The sequence below is a fragment of the Desmodus rotundus genome, chromosome 2 (genome assembly GCF_022682495.2).
Source record: "Desmodus rotundus isolate HL8 chromosome 2, HLdesRot8A.1, whole genome shotgun sequence".
NCBI classification, from domain to species: domain Eukaryota; kingdom Metazoa; phylum Chordata; class Mammalia; order Chiroptera; family Phyllostomidae; genus Desmodus; species Desmodus rotundus.
Genome location: NC_071388.1, coordinates 138,374,229 through 138,392,384, shown reverse-complemented (window position 1 = coordinate 138,392,384; position 18,156 = coordinate 138,374,229). Strand labels below are relative to the sequence as shown.

At 36.4% G+C, this 18,156-nt stretch overlaps 1 protein-coding gene across 1 annotated transcript in view; it reads right to left on the bottom strand.

The window, feature by feature from the left end:
• Window positions 1-18,156, bottom strand: part of ACVR2A (activin A receptor type 2A) — an 89,182-nt gene continuing 71,026 nt past the window's right edge. The window contains exons 5-11 of the mRNA XM_024569677.4: window positions 15,288-15,431; window positions 13,431-13,574; window positions 12,319-12,464; window positions 10,509-10,623; window positions 7,981-8,119; window positions 4,609-4,739; window positions 1-3,688 (exon numbers count right to left, since the gene is read on the bottom strand). Coding sequence (XP_024425445.1) covers window positions 3,494-3,688; window positions 4,609-4,739; window positions 7,981-8,119; window positions 10,509-10,623; window positions 12,319-12,464; window positions 13,431-13,574; window positions 15,288-15,431 — 1,014 coding nt within the window. The 3' untranslated portion in view covers window positions 1-3,493. The remainder of the gene's footprint in view (window positions 3,689-4,608; window positions 4,740-7,980; window positions 8,120-10,508; window positions 10,624-12,318; window positions 12,465-13,430; window positions 13,575-15,287; window positions 15,432-18,156) is intronic.

Sequence of the window (18,156 nt, the reverse complement as noted above, 5' to 3'; positions counted from 1 at the left end):
TCGTGCCATATTCATTTTTTTATTTAAGTTGGGGATGGAATGGGGATAGCATACATTTTATTTGTACAATATTTAACAATCACTTATCCAAGGTGGGGTTTTACGGGGCTTATTTTTTTTAGCTTTTTGTTAAATACTTGCAGAAAAAATAGCAAGTACAATTTGACAGTAGTACAACAACCTGTGTCCAAAACACTGACAAAAAATACAGAGTAAAGCTAAAATAATTGCTTTCCAATATTTTGAGAGGTAACAAATAGGATATGGGTTGAGACTGCATAAAAAATGTACTGCTGGTTGAGTATCTGAGGTAAATGATGCTCAATCAAGATGCTACTTGTATCATTTTGCCCATAAATCAGTAAGTAATTTTATGCACATTATACCAAATGTTCCTAAAAAGTAATTTAGAAAAGTAAAAAAGAGAAACTGGAAAGTATCTGTGGTGAAGCAGTTGTTTTAAACAGTAACCAGTTTGTTCTACCAAACTACAATTTCACCTGGCCAGGGTTTCCTCCCCTACCACCTGCATTTTACCTATGTAGGGGTGAGGAAAAGAGGGGAAGAAGAGATTCTTTTTTAATTTAATGATAAATGATTCTATTTTAAATTCCAAACTTGCGTGGTTTCCTGATTGTATTTTCAAAAACATTACCATGAAAAAAAAAGTAGTTCATGGGACCAACAATTGTGAGGCACAGTCTCTGTTCTAGAATTCACAAGGTACCTGTAATAAACATTCAAACAAGAATCACACGTCACATGCTAAAAACTTCCTAGCATCTGAAATACACACAAGAGTTGTCAGGGCATAGACTTCGCGTAAAGCCAAACACTGGTTAATCCGTCACTAGTCCCATGGCAGTGGATCATAGAGCGTTCCTTAGACGCAGACCTGGGCAAGGTAAAGAGTGCGAGTTAGAGCAGCAGTTCCACCAGGTATCGGAAAGGCAAAACACAGGATGAATCATAAGGAGCACCATACACACGAGGAAAAAATTATCGAGGTTTCAGTTCACCCCAAAACAAAGTAATAATTTTTCTCATTCTTTGATCTTTCTTTTTAGTATCCCTAACTCAAACTTTTGTTAGCTTGCCCACTCTGCACCTCCTGTAAACAAACATAAAAATGCCCTGCAAAAGAAAGTTTTAACAAGACCTGGGTATCGGGACAGGTAGTCACTGGAACGTTCTTATTTAACTTCTTTAAAAAAGTGTTTTTCTGTTAATACAGTTCTGAAAAGGATACAAGTTTTAAAATTGGTTACTTAAGTACAATACCCAGATTTCTGAACATTTTTCTCTAACATGGAGAAAAATTTATCATGTGAATAACTGGTCTGATAAAATTTATCTCTAGTGCTCACAACAGCCGAGTAGCCGTAATATTCCTTTTGTTTGGATTGGATTTTTTAACCTTTTACAATGAGGATTACATGTTTAGAATAGGTGTAAATGTCTTCAGATGATAATTTCTATGTGTGAACTATTCTCATTATTTTCCTTTTTTGATTAGTTTCAAAGGAGAAGCAAAATAAAATCAAGAAATTGAGGCAAAGTACTTTTTGAAATAAAGAAGTGAACTCAACATTGAAATGGAAATTCTTAAAAACAACACTACAACTTGGGCTTGTGGTGTGTGACGAGAACATTCTGCATGGTGTGCGGCAGACAACAATGCATTTATTCTCCTTTCCCTCCCTGCTTAGAGTCTGGTGACCAATGTATTACTTATAAATAATATAACTTATTTTTCCCAGACAGTAAGTACATATTATATGTAAAATGTACTGTGTGGTTAAATAGCCATTTGATGAGCTCTTGATAGTGACATGTAAAAAATTATTTTATAAAATTAATGTATGGATTTTAAAATGACCTGACAAAAAGTACATAGCATAATACTGGCTATTTGTTGGCGAGTAATCTAAAATTTCAGGAAATTGATGTTTCACTTTGGCCTGCATAAATTTGAGAAAATCCAATTACACTGTGACATTATGTTGTTTTGAAAAGCACTTTGGTGCCTACCAACAATTCCATTTTCTTATCAAGGATAAGGCATGAACTATCTTAAAATAATATTAGAGTTAGTTGTGAAAGCAATTTGCAGGAGGAGGCTAGGCTATGTTACCTGTATCAGCATTGGTTACCTCTAAATGTCATTGCATATTTTAAGTTATAAGTTTAACTTGTTATCCCTGATTTGTTTTAAAGCAGTAACATCTGAAATCTGTGCTTAACATTTACAGTCTCTATCCTAGGATAATTCTTTACATATCACAGACATCAAATATTACTCTGACAAGATGGCACCAAGCAGAAATACGGTGATAGAGTTACAAGTCTCAAAGCAGAGAGTGAGGGATTCTGGGTAATGACACTTCCTGAGGTGATCCTACAACAGTGATAAAGAATATCCCACACACTGTTTGATGAAAAAACAAAAACACAATTTTACATACATAAATAGGAAAAAATCTATTTTAAAAGAATAAAAATGAAGAGCTTTCCAGTGTCACAGCTCACTTAAAAAATTTTAAATCATGCTTTAAATTTTCAAATTTCCCCAAACACAGCACACCTAAAAAAATACTTAGGTAAGTATGCAATATTTTGGGAACTAGATAAAAGATGAAGCTTTAAAACATGGGAAGAAGTGGAAAATGACATTTTTTCATTTCAAAACAACAGCACTATTTTTTCCCTTAAATTACAAGCTAGCACAAGAAAAGCTAAAACACTGCTTTACAGATGGCCATTTACTGTTGGCACTAAGCATAGCTTACCTTTTTTCCTTAAATAACACAGTGAATTTGTAATACCTTGTTACAAAACATGGATCGGTTTATTCAAATTTCGTTAGTGTTTTCAATTATATAATTTAGCAACCATGGAACTGAGGTATACCTTGTTGAGGGAGGTTAAAGTAATGCTTGGAAGCCTCTTTACTGTACCCCACTTTGATGACTCTGTTTATGTACACAGAACAGCAGCACACTAAACATTCACAAGCTGTGTCATATTGGCATTACAATAGTCATTTATAGAAACACAACAGCAAATGCAGTAAAAACAAGTTACCCTTTTAAAAATCTGAAATGAAAAGTTTTTGATTTAAAAAAAAAATAGCAGTAGTTCATTTAAGGAATTAGTGTCTTCTGATAGACATTAAGAAATCTGAAGTCAGTTTTCAAAACACTTGATTAGCCAGGTCCAAAAGATCCTTGATTTGGAGAGGGCCACATTCTTCATGTACACTTCTTCAAAAGTTTATAGAATTTGCAACGTTTCTTAGTCTCATGTCCTTCACGTCTCTGCTACAGGCAACGTCGTAAGTCTCCCAGAGCCACGGTTTTAAACGAGGGTCTTCTTTTCGACACGTCCAGGAGACCGCCTACTCATTTCACACAAAATAAACTGTAAGCAGTTTCATAGCTTAGCAGCTCCAGTTCAGAGTCCTGTTTCTCAGTGTGTCCACATGGTGCAACCATCATAGACTCGATTCTTTGGGAGGAAAGTCAACATTTGTCACCATTGTGACCACTGTTACAATGTCCTCTGTAGTGATGATATTTGTTAGTCTTTGCATCTGAGTGATTCTTTCTCCTACACATCCCGCTGATAACCTGGCTTCTGCATCGTGATCCCAGCATTCTTCTATCGTTTCACAGAGCATGGCCATTCCCTGAAAATGAGAAACATCTTCAAATGCCACAGCAATTTTTGTTTTCTATTATGAAATAGAACAAAACTTCCATAAAGAAATTGGCTGTTTTTGTGGGTTAAAGAAAAGTATCAAGATTAGCAAAGTTTTATATTTTTTATCAATGTTCACTTTTGAGTATTTTACACAGGAAAATTAGAAAAGCACTAAGAAATTTTTTAGCACTGGAGATTACCACAGTAGGCGATTAACTTTTTTAATTCCAAAAATCCCTATCCATTGTTTATAAACCAAGACATTTCTGTGTGAACCCTTGAAATGGATTCAAAACCAAGGTGGTCTACTAATTTTTTATTGTTTTCTTAGTTACTGATCAACATTTCTCTCTTGCAATTAAATAGAAAAGTTAGCTATCCACAAGAATTCTCTACCTAGTTTTATCCATGTTCCTAGTTATACCTAGACCAAAATAACCAGGGCAATACTGTTCTATACTTTGCCTACCCTAGTCCCTAGTTTTAGAGCATCCTTAAGAACTTGAAAATCTTCCAACCCCAAACCAGAAGGCTGAAACAAATCCTCACGGAGAAGAAAAAACCAGGTGTTTCACTTTAAAGCAGCATCATGTAAGAAGGTGGTGATCAGCAAGATTACCTAACCATGCACAGGCTCCAAGCCAGGAACTCCTTTTCCCGGGAAGCTTTCCCAGCAGGAGACAAAGTCATCACACAGGACCAGAGATGGGAGTCCTGCAGCACTCTGACTTCGCCATCCCATGAGCCTTACGCAAACACAGCGCTGATTGTTTCTAGAACACGATATTCTGTACGAAGATCACCTCCCCAGAAAATCATTCCAGAAGAGAAATGTACAGAGGTATAAATCAGTCCTCTGAAAAGCATTTTATTCCCATTTCAAGTGAAGCAAACTGCGTAACTTACAGCATGTTTCTGCCAATAATCTCTTAAAACAGGCCTCTTTTTTTTATGAACAACAACTTCCTGCATATCTTCAAGAGATGGATGCTGGCCAATTTCCTCCTCAAATGGCAACATGTACTCATCTACAGGTCCTAAAATGTAAAAACAAAACAAAACAAAACAAAAAAACCAATCATGTTAATTCAAATCTTCCTGATTTCCAAAGTGGGACAAACTTTCTAAAACACTATCACCTTTTCCCAACTGTTAGGTGCTGTAATGACAGGACAGCAGCGGAGTCTCAACTGGATTTATACCACAGTGTGACCCAAACTCTAATTTAGGAGAAATCAAAACGTCAGATTAGGCGTGTAACTCTGCTAAGGATTGTGTAAGGAGCTTCCTTGCCTACTGTGAGGAAGGGCTGTCTCTATCTGTATTCTACACATAGGGAACCCCTGATATTTGCAAATGTAGTATCCCTTTAAGGTACACACCCCTCTTCTAATTCAGAGCAGACTGTAAATAGTGGCGCTGCCATCTCTGAAGACTTTGGGTTCAATCTGTTGTAACCATATTTATTCTATGAAAACGCTCAAACTCCCAATGTGCTCCACATGCGAAATTATGTACCTCAGAGTCATACCACTTCTCTGCTCTCAGAACTGACAAAAATACATTTAGATTTTTTAAATCATACTCTCCAGGGTTCTCAACAAGTCAGAACAGGCCTTCACAGACAAGATTTATTCAACAACATTAGTAGTTCCTTTTTTCTAAGACCCACTCAAACAGGAAAATGCAGTTAGGAGTGTGTTCACATCTGATGAGCATTTCTCCTGACCAGAAACTTCACATTTACTTCCATTTTGTCTTCAAAGATTGAAGGTGGTATTACATCTATTTTACAAATAAGAAGGGAGCTCAGAAAAGTCCCATAATTTGCACAAGGGCATACAGCTAAGGGGTAGAGTTGGAATCTGAATCCATCTGAATGACTGAAGTCTGTGCTTTCCATCACTGTGCTATGTCCCCTCGACAGGCACCTGTCACTGACCAGTGACCAGATGTGTCTCAATGTAAACGTAAACCTCGTACAAGCTCTTTAAATGCACGTAATTCTTCTGGGTAGAATGAATATAAGTTACAACAACCCCAAAGGAGGCCCTTTAACTCCATGCTCTCCAAATGTAAGAACCCTGGATCCCTGGAGAGGGCGCTACTGAAGCACTTCCAGTGACAGAGGACTGACTTGCTAGGGCACCTTTCATACCCTGGCTACTTAAAGCCGCTCCGCAGGGCACTGGCGCGGACCCTGTAGAGCTTTAAGAGGTGTCACTGCCAGGCCCCAATCCAGACATGCTAGTCAGAATCTGAATTAACAGGATTTCCAGGGCTTTAGTGCGCATTCCAGTTTCAGAATCACTGAACTGAATCAACAATTAGCTACCAAGAAATTTTAAAGTACTCACTTTAGCAACACTCACACTGTCTCTGCCCCAGCCTCTAAGAGTTAGAAATGCCTGATCTGCAATGAAGTACTTCACAGCACGTGCCAGGCAACTGAGATGTCAGCATCCATCCTTTTCTGTAAGAATTCCCCCAATAAACCTTTCTCCCCAATAACAGAACCATTTCTCACTCCTCTAAACTCCCATAACATTTCCTTATATTTATTTCTCAGGTATTACATTTATACAGAAATGTTTACTGAATACCTATGTACCAAGCACCGGGCTAGAAAATCCACACTTACCTCACTCTAGAGTTAAATAGCGCAAGAAAAAACTGATCACCTTAATGAAACCATACATTACTGAACGGCAGGGCCCTGTGTATCCTCCATAAAACCATACCCAATGGTTTGTTCTGGAGAGTTCACATTAATGAAGTTCTTAGGAAATGTACGTTCCTATGATGCCTGCCGTTTCATCTCCTCCTGCTTCCATAAACGCCCATAATAAATGTCCTTCCTCTTCCATTTACAGTCAAAAATACACTGAATACCTTACTCTTCTTCCTGTAGACTTCAAAGCTTAGAATATATCCAAATTGCTTCAAACTTTCTTAGGTTCTGGATCCACTCCTGTGCCAAACCCCCAATCCTGGAAGAACGAATGGCTGTCCGGAATTCCTGAGCACACTAGTAAGTTCCTTTAAAAGCATAGTGCCCCTAAGCAAATTTCATGTGCCCTACACCAGCAGTGTCACTCATTGTCACCGGGGCCCTGTCAGCCTCGTGGTTGCCTTCAATGGGCCAAAATAATTTTAGGGCTCTATAAATGTAACTACTCCTTAACTGTTAACAAGTTGAAATTACATTCGGCCCTTTGAAGGCAACCACGAGGCTGATGTGGCCTCCGTGAAAATGAGTTTGACCCCCTGCCCCACACTAAGAGACTGTTACCATACTTCAGCAAGTATTCTTATAAACATAGGTTGATTATACCTTTTAAAATCTGAAATTCCAGATCATGTAAATTTACATTTGGGAGTTTAACAGAAAGTTTGCCTTATGTTCTCACATGCAAAAACTATCACATAATTGAAGAGAGAGACTTTAGAAGGAGCAACAAAGACAGTGTATCTAGAACACCATAAATCCAATCTAGAACACCAGGAATATACAGCATGCAATTTTATTATCTATCAATCAATGCAAATATTTATAGGACTTGAACAAGGAGTACAAGAACAAAGAACAAGAATCCTTAGAACCCAGGTGCTATGCCTAGTGAACATTCAAACTAATGTCTAAATCAAATCAGACTTTCAAAGTTTTAAAGAGACAGAATTTAACCTGTGGTAAATCCCAATGTGTGCTCGGTTCTGTGCCATGGAGGACAGACTGTTAGATTCAATCTGGTTCGTTAGGTACATGGGTAGACTCAGCCTGAGTGTCCTGGGAGGCCCCCAACTCTACATTCGTCTCCTCAACCACGAGAACTGGCTGTAGAGCCTTGGGGCAGCACCCCTGGGGGCCAGTCAAAGCAGCAGTCCTCCCTCTAGTCTGGGTCAGAGTTTCAAATCTAGGTTTCACCATCTGCCACTTTGAGGCAAAAACAGGAAAGCTACTTAATTTCTACTTAAAAGTTGAGCCTCAAATTCCTCTTCTGTAAAACTGAGATAATTACTACTTCCAAAGTATTTTAAGAAATAATCTAAAGGTGTGTGAAGTGCCCAGCAAAACATCTGGCAATGGTAGAAGGATCAATGCATCCTGCCCACCCTCCATTCCCTGCCTCCTGAATTCTCTTTAAGCTACCACCTCTTGGAGTCTGTTTTAAAAAAAAATAAAAATTTGTACTTTAAAATAGTACCTTTGAGTGTAATCATCCCTTTTCATACATGTGTAATATGTATATATCTTTTTAAAAAATGTTTTCCCCTTACCATCTGCGGCAGTACAGCGAGAAGCCAGTTCCCACAAGACTAATCCCATGGCGTACATATCTATCCTCAAAAACGCATCCCTTTGGAAGTTTATAGCGCCCTCCAACACCTCTGGAGCCATATACCTCCGGGTACCAACCTGAAAAAGATGTTGAAAGCAAAAAGTATTCATTAACTTTGTGAAATAACAGAATCTTGTAAAAAGAATCAAAACCAAATGTGGTCTAATGTCAGATAATGTAACCAGGTAATGACCACCACACTACAGAGCAGAGTAGAATTTTGTTCCATTTCAAATAATGCAGTAGCCGAGACAGTCCCTGGAAAGAGCAGTGGCATCCACCAGCAGGGACTGACCGAACAAAGAGGCTACCGTGCAGCTCTTAAAAAACATCAGGTAAATCTATGAAGGCTGATAGAGAAAAATTCCCCAAAATACTATAGGATGAAAGCATCAAGACACAAAGCTGCGTGTGTGTATTGTGTGTGTACACACACGTACACATACATACACTAAGGTCCTTTCTGGGTACACTTAATAAATACATTAACGTGCTTAAGAGTTTTTTCCTCCTCTTCTGGAAGTAATCACAAGAAACTGAACAATAATTGTAGGGAGAAGGATGGAATAGAGAAGAAAACTTACATAGTTTTAAGTTGTACTTTTGCATACTGTTTGAAATGTATCTTTTAAAAAAGTACTTTAAGGGTTTCTCTTTCTCTGTATTAAGAAAACTAATAAACAACACAAAATGTGAAAAGAATTAGCCAAAAAAGGATGGACAAACTTGTTAGAACTATTTGTACAAAATCTATATGTTTGTTTATTCATGCATTGTCTTGGAGTTCTCTGTTTGTCCCTGACGATTTGGTTATTTCTTAGTAATGTAACAATGGTTACTAAGCTTGTACAGCTAGCTTTGCTTGGTGTTTGACAACACTCACATATGGATGTTTAAACCCCTGTGTGAGCCAGCAGGTGATCAGAATCTGTCCGAGTAGTGGATCTAGGGAGCAGCCCGATACTGGCATTTCCAAAGAGCTCCACCCTCAGGTGACTGTGATCTCTGGACTAGAATTTTGTGATTATCCGCAAATACATAATAAAAACAGGTTACTAAGACCCTAAAGTTCAAGTTTTTAATTCATTTAATAAGAATACTTTAAAGTAAAAAAGCTTAATTTTTTCCTACTTTAAATAACTTTTAATTGTACAATAGTGTAATATAAAAATGTGTAAGAACATGAATTTTCACATTTTTGTATTTTCTGGTCCATGAAATTTAAAGTCAAAGGAACAACTGATATAAGTAATTAGTTATTTTTACCTCATTATGTAACCCAACCATGAGAGTGTAAAAAGATATGAATGAGTCCCAAAATTTTTTCTTACAAAAACAGGGTTAGAGGGTTACGAGGTACCAAAGGATTAAACTATTCACTGGATTTAGTCTCATGAAATCATATGATAACCACAGAAGTTTATCCCCAGGCTTCCTGCACAACCCCCTTCTCAATAATATTCTCCACGAAACTGCCTTTGTTTCAAAATACATTTGGTGTCAGCCTTTCTAGAACTATGACTGCTGACCATTGCTCCAAACTGAATGCTTAAATCATTAGTCATTACTGCCAAATCTGTTATGCTATGGTTCTCTGATAACTGTGTTCTTGGAAGTTAACAGGATATGCTGGAGAAAAAAGAAAGCTGCGAATTAGATGACCAAATAATCTGCATGATTTGAAAGATGAAGAGAAGATCATGCCACAGCCTAAGTCATTTGGCTTTGTGGAAAAAACGTCACTTTTCAGGTCAAACTGGTTTTCTGATTAAAAGTCATCTTTGTAGGAGTGACAACACCTTTTCTAGCCTCGCAGTGTTTGAGAATAAAGTGTATAGATGACGTTCTTTCCCCTTTGGCCTTCTTAAAGGCTCCCTTTACTGCGATCTCTGTGTGCAGACCTGGACTAGAGTTAGGCTCCTTGCTCAGGCTTTACAAGTGTTCTGAACTCTGGAGAGAATTCAGAAAAAAGCTATAAAGTTATTAAAGAGTAAATGAAGCAATAAAGACCAAGAAACAAGATAATACAATTGCTGTCTGGAAAAATGGGCAGTAGATCTTAATACATTGTAGCATGAACAGTGACTGATTATTCTTCCATTCCTCTTAAGATAGTGAAAGAACTAAAACTGAGTTAATACTAAGAACTCCCTAAGAATGAGGCCTATTAAAATGTCTTGGATTCTTCTGTGATTAGTTTTTAAAATAGAATCCCATGACATCTGTCTAGGTTATTTTACGAACTGTTTGATCTAAACCACCTGAGGTACCAACCAGTCCACCACCATTTTATGAAAATGTCTCCTCGGCAAATTTAACATATTAATCTTACAATGGTCATTTTATGTTAGAATGCCAATCTAATTACCACCATAAATATTTTAAATGAATGTAATCCAGGTATGCCATGCTGAGAAAATATGGGGCAAGACATTTTTTCTTACAGGCTGTAGTTACCATTCTTACCTGTCCATGAGTGTCACCTGCGGACTTGCCAGCCTCGAACTTTAACGCCAGCCCAAAGTCAGCGATACAAGCTGTCAGATTGTTTTTCAACAGCACATTTTTACTTTTGATGTCCCTTGCAAAAAGAAAGAGTATTCAAACTAAGTTTAAACAAGGTACATCTTTTAAAAACTTTCATTAAAAGCAGGAAAGAGGGAGACTGTATATGCTATAAAAAATAGTCACTGGGAAGTATGAAATACAGAAAAAAAGTGGAGAAAAAGCCTAAGCAAAGTCTCCACAGCTTGAAGCACAATAAAGAATACAGTGACAAACCCCTATTTATAACATGGGCAATAAGAAGGAATTCTTTCCATAATACAGTTTTATAAAGAAGTGCCACTCCAAAAATACTATCCAGCCTACATGTTATCTATGCCATTCCTATCTACCAATCATAAAACTGTTGTTTTCTAAGATAAGAATATAGCAGTTTATCATTAGAAACTCCCATTAAAACACAAGTTTAAAAACCAAAATTTAAGCCTTTTTAAAAATAGCTGAATCGGGGCCTTCTCTGGTACAGGCCTACATTTTAGAATGGTCCCTTATTTTAGTGGCTCTTGTACTCCTCAGCCTCACTGCACAAAAGCATCTCTAGGAATATATAACAGAAATTTTGCACCAAGAACATACAACTGCTCCACTTGGATCCTGGTGTTCTGAACAGAGTAACTGTTTTAAGGCAACCAGATGTCCTCTGTACACCAGCCTCAACCGGTCCATCCTAGGATTACTATACCTGAGCTAAACACATTTGTGCCATGAACAATGGTTAAATGTGTGTGTATAGAAACCAAGAGTGGGACAGAGGAGGCACAGGGAAATGCTCACAAGTGCTACAAAAACCAATCAGGTTTAGACTCAAAAATTTTGGGGGGGGAGGTAATCCTAATAACCTTAGGGGTTCAGTTCACTCTAGGATGGAATGAGAAGTGAAAACCCAGGAAGAGGCAGTTAGACTGAATATAGGAAGCTAAGAAGAAAGGGGAGCTATTTCGAAGGTGGAAGTTTCCAAAACCAGAATCTATATGAGAGTTGGCTTTAAAGTAATTAATCCTCCCAGTAACCTAAACCACCACCTGGTGCCACTCAACTAAGTATTTTTTAAGTGAGTAAGTTTATACCTACTTTTAAAGCAACCATCTTTAAACTGAATACTACAAGATGACAAATTGGTCCCATGTTGGAAGAAGTTAAATACACAGTGACAAACTGAATCCCATGTTCAAGGGAACTAATGTTTTCCCTTTTGAGAAAATGACACCTATTTTGTCCAAGTATTATTTCTTTCTTGAAAAAGGCAATTAAGTAAACCCTCTTGTTCAAATGATGCCTCCTGCCACCTCAGTTCAGGTAATGATCATATGGTCACTCAAAACATAAGCAAAAAAGATACTTCTGAATTATATCACCTAATCCCTGTTTATAATCATCTTCAGAGCTAATCATGTTTTGAGGTTAAACACATATACCCTTTGATCTAGAGAAAATACTCTTTTATTCTTAACCATGCATTCAAAATGAGACTAATTAAAACATAAATTGGTAATTAAATTAATGATGACTAATGAGTAAGCTAATGATGTTAATATATACATTATCCAAATTATTTCCTGGCCAATCTCAAAACTAATTTGAAAAACAAATGAAAATCATTCTGCCTCCTATAGCATGATTAGATAACTAGGGGAAAAATCAATTTTGTTCAGGGTTTAAATAATAAACAAATACTGAATTATTTGGGAAAATAATATAAATTTAGCTCTACCTGTGAGATATGGCAGGTTTGTGGCCATCTTTTAGACCAGGTATATCCTCATGTAGATATGCCAACCCTCTAGCCATGGTTTCTGCAATATGACACAATTCGTTCCAAGAGACCACATTAGCCTTAAGAAAGTCTGACAGTGAACCCTAAAGAAAGGGGGGAAGAAAAACAATTTATGCTCTTGACGAAAGCCGTTTGTATATGGAGACTTTCCTCTTTTAAGAGGTTGTGGAAGACAACATACTTTTCCTTTTGGTGAATAGTAATATTCAAAAAACAGTCTGTCATGGCTCAAGTTTCACATTAATAAACATTTGACTAGAAAGAAATATCACGAATCTTCAAAGATTTGCTACAGGCACCAGTTGGTGGGTCAATTTCCCCATGTTTAGAAGGCAAATGTTTTTTTTTTTAAAAAAAGGACAACTAGTCAAAAATCTAAAGCTCCAGAAAATATTTTAAAAGCTAAAATATACTGACTACAGAGATGCTATATCGTAGGTCTAGGAGAGCACAACATTCAGACATATAAGTCACACAAAGAATCCTCTAGGAATTACTGCCATCTTTTTGGTCTAGAATTAAGAGAAGTGAAAGAGGCACTTATATCTGACACTGATGGACCCGACAGGCCAGAAGAACACAGTCTCCTGCCTCATTAATGTTTCTGAAAGCAGGGAAATGGCCAATGTGCTTTGGTAATAATTACCCTACAAATGAGTGACAGATCAAAGATCAGATAAATGTCCTGATTCTAGTTTTATCACTAAGCTATACTGATTAAAGAGTTTTATAAAACAAAATTCAAACTGAAAAAAAATGGTACATTTACTAAGCATTGGTTATATTAAAATAATTATTTGTAAGAGAGGTGACTGCAGCACAAGAAATCAGGGACGAAAGACTGATGTTATAAACAGGGTTAAGGTGAAAAAGCCATCTTTGCTCTTTTATTAAAATAAATTATTTTTAAAATAGATTTTTTAAAATAAATTCTAACCAAGGAGAATAGCACACTGTTCCCAGAAAAATAAGGCTGAGAGATGTATAACTAATATTAGGTAGTCAAACCAACCCTGACTTTACTGAGTCAAAATAGAAAGGACTTTTACCTTTTCATGAAATGCTGTGATTAGCCAAAGATCCACATCAACACTGGTGCCTCGTTTTTCTGCACCAATGAACTGCAGTATGTTCTCATGCTTCATTCCAGGCAAACTGTAGACTTCATATTCATTTTGCCAAGACTGTTTGTCCTATAGTCAAAAAGGAAGAATAGTAAGAATGCAAAGAATAGAGTCAATAAACCATATCTAAAAAATTACTCAAGTTTTAAGGCAAAAACAAAGCTAAGTGTTAAAAGATTCTTTAGTTTTGCTTTTTAATAAAACTCAGATAGTAATACCAAATGCCTGCCCTCCCCCATTCCCTCAAAATAACACTTTTCTGTGTTTCCAGTTTGTAACCACAGCAGCAGGCCAGAGATGCTGCACCTCTGCGTCTAACAATGACAACACGTTCCGCCACAAGTCAGCACCACAGGGTACTTCAGTCATGGTGTGGAGTTACTTGTGTTACTATTCAGAATAATCTCCCTGACAGATGAAATTCAGGCAAAATGACTTCATCTAATTAGAAATTTTTTTTTAAAGACTAACATTATATCAAACATTCTTAATAAAATGCTTAGATATCCTGTAAAGTCAACAAGAGCACAATGGAGTATAAATGCAATATACTAATTTAAAATACTATACACCATTTGTGCCTGCAACTGATCCATGCCTACTACATACCAACTTATAAAAATTTTAGTTTCTTTCCATAATAAGAGAATAAGTAAGGCGTGATTTGCATCAATAGTTAGGGCCCCTCTGGATCCAAAGAACCTTTGGCAAGCTACATAACCATTCAGTTTTTGCCTCATAAAGCTGTTGGATTACATGCATACTGTATGTTGTATTTGGGTAATATATAGACACATATTAATGAGCACTCATATGTAAGCACCTCTACCTGACACAATGGAAGCATCAAATAAAATGTTAGCTGCTACTATTGTCATTAATCTTACATTAATATCAACTAAATATTTGCAGATCTTGACACAACAGAATAGACTCTTCCTCTAAAAACTAAACTATTTTTTATAGTATCTGCACTTATACCAAAAGAAAAAAATAGTAATAACAACTATTTCATAGACTCTATGAAATAGGCTTTAGAAGAGACAAGAAGGCGAAAATCTAGGTATATTAAGCAAAGAAACTGATTTTATGATAATGCTCAAATAAGGAAGATCTACTGTCTAGGTGCGGTGATGAAGCCAGCATCACCCAACCTGGCCAGGACCACAACCTCATGCGTGGTGCGTGGTATTAGCCACAGAGGAGTATTAGACCTGGGTTTTATGAGGTCAGCCCCCTTTAAAAACAAAAACTCAACAGTACACCAATTATTTGCAGCCCTGATTCACAGCATCTGAAAATTCACTAAACAAAATCTGAAATGATTACATAAACACTCAAAGTAGAACAAAAATGAATGGTTTGGTAATATATTTCCAAACAGCAATTCTGAAATAAAGCACACTACTCTTTTACTATTCTGCTTGCTTTTTCTGATTGTGTCAATAGGAGAGTAAAAGTTAACCAGTCAGACAATGATCACATTTTTATTGGAATACTCATCTTCACTTCGTATTTCTTTAGAATTTTCACTGGCAAAAGATCTGTATGTTCATTTATTGTAATTCCACCACTGTTAAGAAAACATACTAACTAGTGTACCATTAAGTCTGTTTCTCAGAGGAGAGGGCAGACACAACAGGGCTAACCACATTCCCTAGTATCACAAGAACCACCTTAAAACACAGGGCCTGTGTTTTAGGCTGCTGCTGAGTTACAATGACCTAGCCAGTTGCATCTTTTTAAAAATATATGCAGATTAGAAAACTAATATCAACATACCTGTATTGGAAATATTTTCACAGCTACATATTCGTTAAGCAACTGGGCTTTCCAGACACAACCAAATCTTCCCCTTGCTTTCACTTCTAATAACTGCAGTGGCTTCAGACCTAGTAATGGAGAAGGTGGGGGTGGTCCTGGGTCCTACAGATAAACAACAATACTAATATCAAAAAGCAGCACTTGATACGTATAACTTTAAATGTGAGAAAAAAGTGAGTATACTGAGGAATCAATTGACAGAAACAGTAAACACATACAAGTGACATTAACTTCAATCTTACCAAAACTGAGTTCTCAAGCTTTACCAATTACCTATATGATCACGAGGCAAGCAATTTGAATTAAGGGTTTTCATAACATTCAGCACTATTGCTATATATGTGCAGCAGGAGAAAAGATCTAAAATCTTTGTGATCTAGTCTCACTAATTTCCCAACTAAGATTTTCTGTGGCCTCTGGGACACCACTAACAGTATTTCAATGGTGTCATCCGGGGATGACACAGAGTGAGGATTTGAAAAGTGCTGGAAACAGCAAATCATGGCTGTGTCTCAAAGAAAACCTCTCCTCAAAATCCCCTACTTTCTCCAATTTCTATTTAAACCTTTTCTTCATAAATGTCAGAAATATCCAGTCATTCTCAAACACATCGTAGATCAGTGTATCAAATACAAAGCACATAACAGGAATGCCAGTTAATGTTGCTACAGTCAAACTTCCATTCACTTTAATTTTTTAACCCATTACCAATTCATCCCTTTGCTTACAATTACTTCCCAAAATTGAATGTGAGGTAAAAGGTATCAGAGTTCTGGGTCTGACTGGCAAAGAAAGTACAAATAATAATCCAGAAAGTGAGTAGTTATCACAGTAGATAAGGTAGAGATAAATAAAGAGAAGTGTACTGCTACAGTTAATTTTTTTTTAATGGAGCAAATACAGCATATAAATAGGAGCATGGCATTTACAAAGGACAAGGGAATCCTTCTTATACAGAGTAAAGTGGCAACTCTCCACTGAAAGCATTGTATCAGTTCAGTATCTGCAAGGAACAAAAGATGTAGGAAACCTTTTGGAAAGTTTCCAGAGGAAAAAGCAATAAAAATGTTTGAACTGCATAACCAGTATTGCAGGAAGCAACTAAAATTTTGTGGCTACAGCAACACTGGTGGAACATAGGACATTTGAAAACAGTATGTCACGCTGCACCTCTCGCTGCTTTTCCTCTCCTCCCGAAAAAAAAATTTCTCCTCTTCTAATGCCTCAAGACTGTTAGTGCTCCCTTTAGGCATTATTCAGCCCACTGGTGCCACTCATGATTTTAAAAAGTTAACGTCAACATTAGAAGGACCTTCAAGAATAGAAATACTGCAAGGTATTAAAGAGAAAAAAAAATGTAATTTCTTCTTCTACACTAAAGTAGACAATCTTTGCAAAATGGTTTCCGAATTCCTATTTTGTTACAGTAAGATAAAGTACGAGACTTTTTGTGACTCATTTCAACTTCAATATTTATTTTTTAATGTCTACAAAAGTTGCTTTTCTATAACACATTCAAAATATGAAAGGCTGGTACAGCCAAAGGGTGTTTTCATTTAACAGTGATGAATCAAGGAGGTCAGATACAAATCCCATAGAAGTATGGCCCCCAAAATTATGGTCTGTAGTGGGAGGGACACAAGAATCTCTGGGAAGGTTTTATTAAAATCAACCCTCCCGACCTCATTCCTTGACTGGTCACTTACACTTGTAATAGGAGATTCTACTGATAGGAGTTTGTTACTTATGTGAATGTGAAGTTAAGGAGGAAAAAGTTGAAAACTACTCTTCTAGAGGCAAAGAAAATATAATGCTTAAAGTCCAAGAATTGCTGGATAACTGCATAAAAGAATAATTACGCTAACTAAAAAAAGTTTAATCTGAAAAACTTTAAATAACTACAAAGTTAAAGTCAACAATCTCCCCTCCTTTAGAGGTAAAATTAGAAAACTTGAGTTTTCAAAGCAGGGATGCCAGAAACTAAAGTATACAGGTAAGAGCGGAAAGCTGAAGGAAAAATAACCAGGTAAGAGTAATATGGCTCTAAATTTAAACATGAAGGTTTTTAAATAACCTTTATATAAATTGACCAATAATGTCTCTCTAGGGAACATATATATTGCCCATTCTCAGTTCTAAGAGAACCATCCACCTGGATATGACTGTCTACATGATGACTTCATTCACATGTCAAATTAAGACTATGTCAGCAGTTCCAAATGTGATTTAATATAATATTAAGCTTACTTTTAGGAAAAATACAATAATTTTCAATGCTCAGGAAAATAAATCATTGAGTGTTTGCTAAATACAGATAATCTTCAAAGTTCCCATAAGTTCCAAGGCTCTGTTCAGCAAGTTTCTAAGTTACCATTATTTCAGTAAATCTTAGATCACTCTCCTAATAATTCTGCCAATGTACCAGAGCCTGAAAACAGTGTTGTCAAAATTACTTGTAAGTAAAAAGTTTAAAATAAGGAGAACAATGGTCAATTTTCAAATGGTGATAAAAAGGTCTACGAAGGTACATTCCTATAGAGTATCAAAACTTTTAGAAATGATATGTTTTTAAATAATATCCTATAATACTTAAAAGTTGAGTTCAAAACCAAGTAACTCTATAACAGATAACTGTGTGAAGAACTATAACACAAATTAACATACCTTTTGCTTTTTTCAATGAAAAATTACTAGAATATTCTATTTCATTCTTTTCAGCTCTTAAGTTTTAACTGCATCTCTAATATCTTTTACTTATTCTATAAGATTAGAAATGATTTTGAGCTTATTAACATCACTATACTATTTTACCCACAAAAAACCTCAA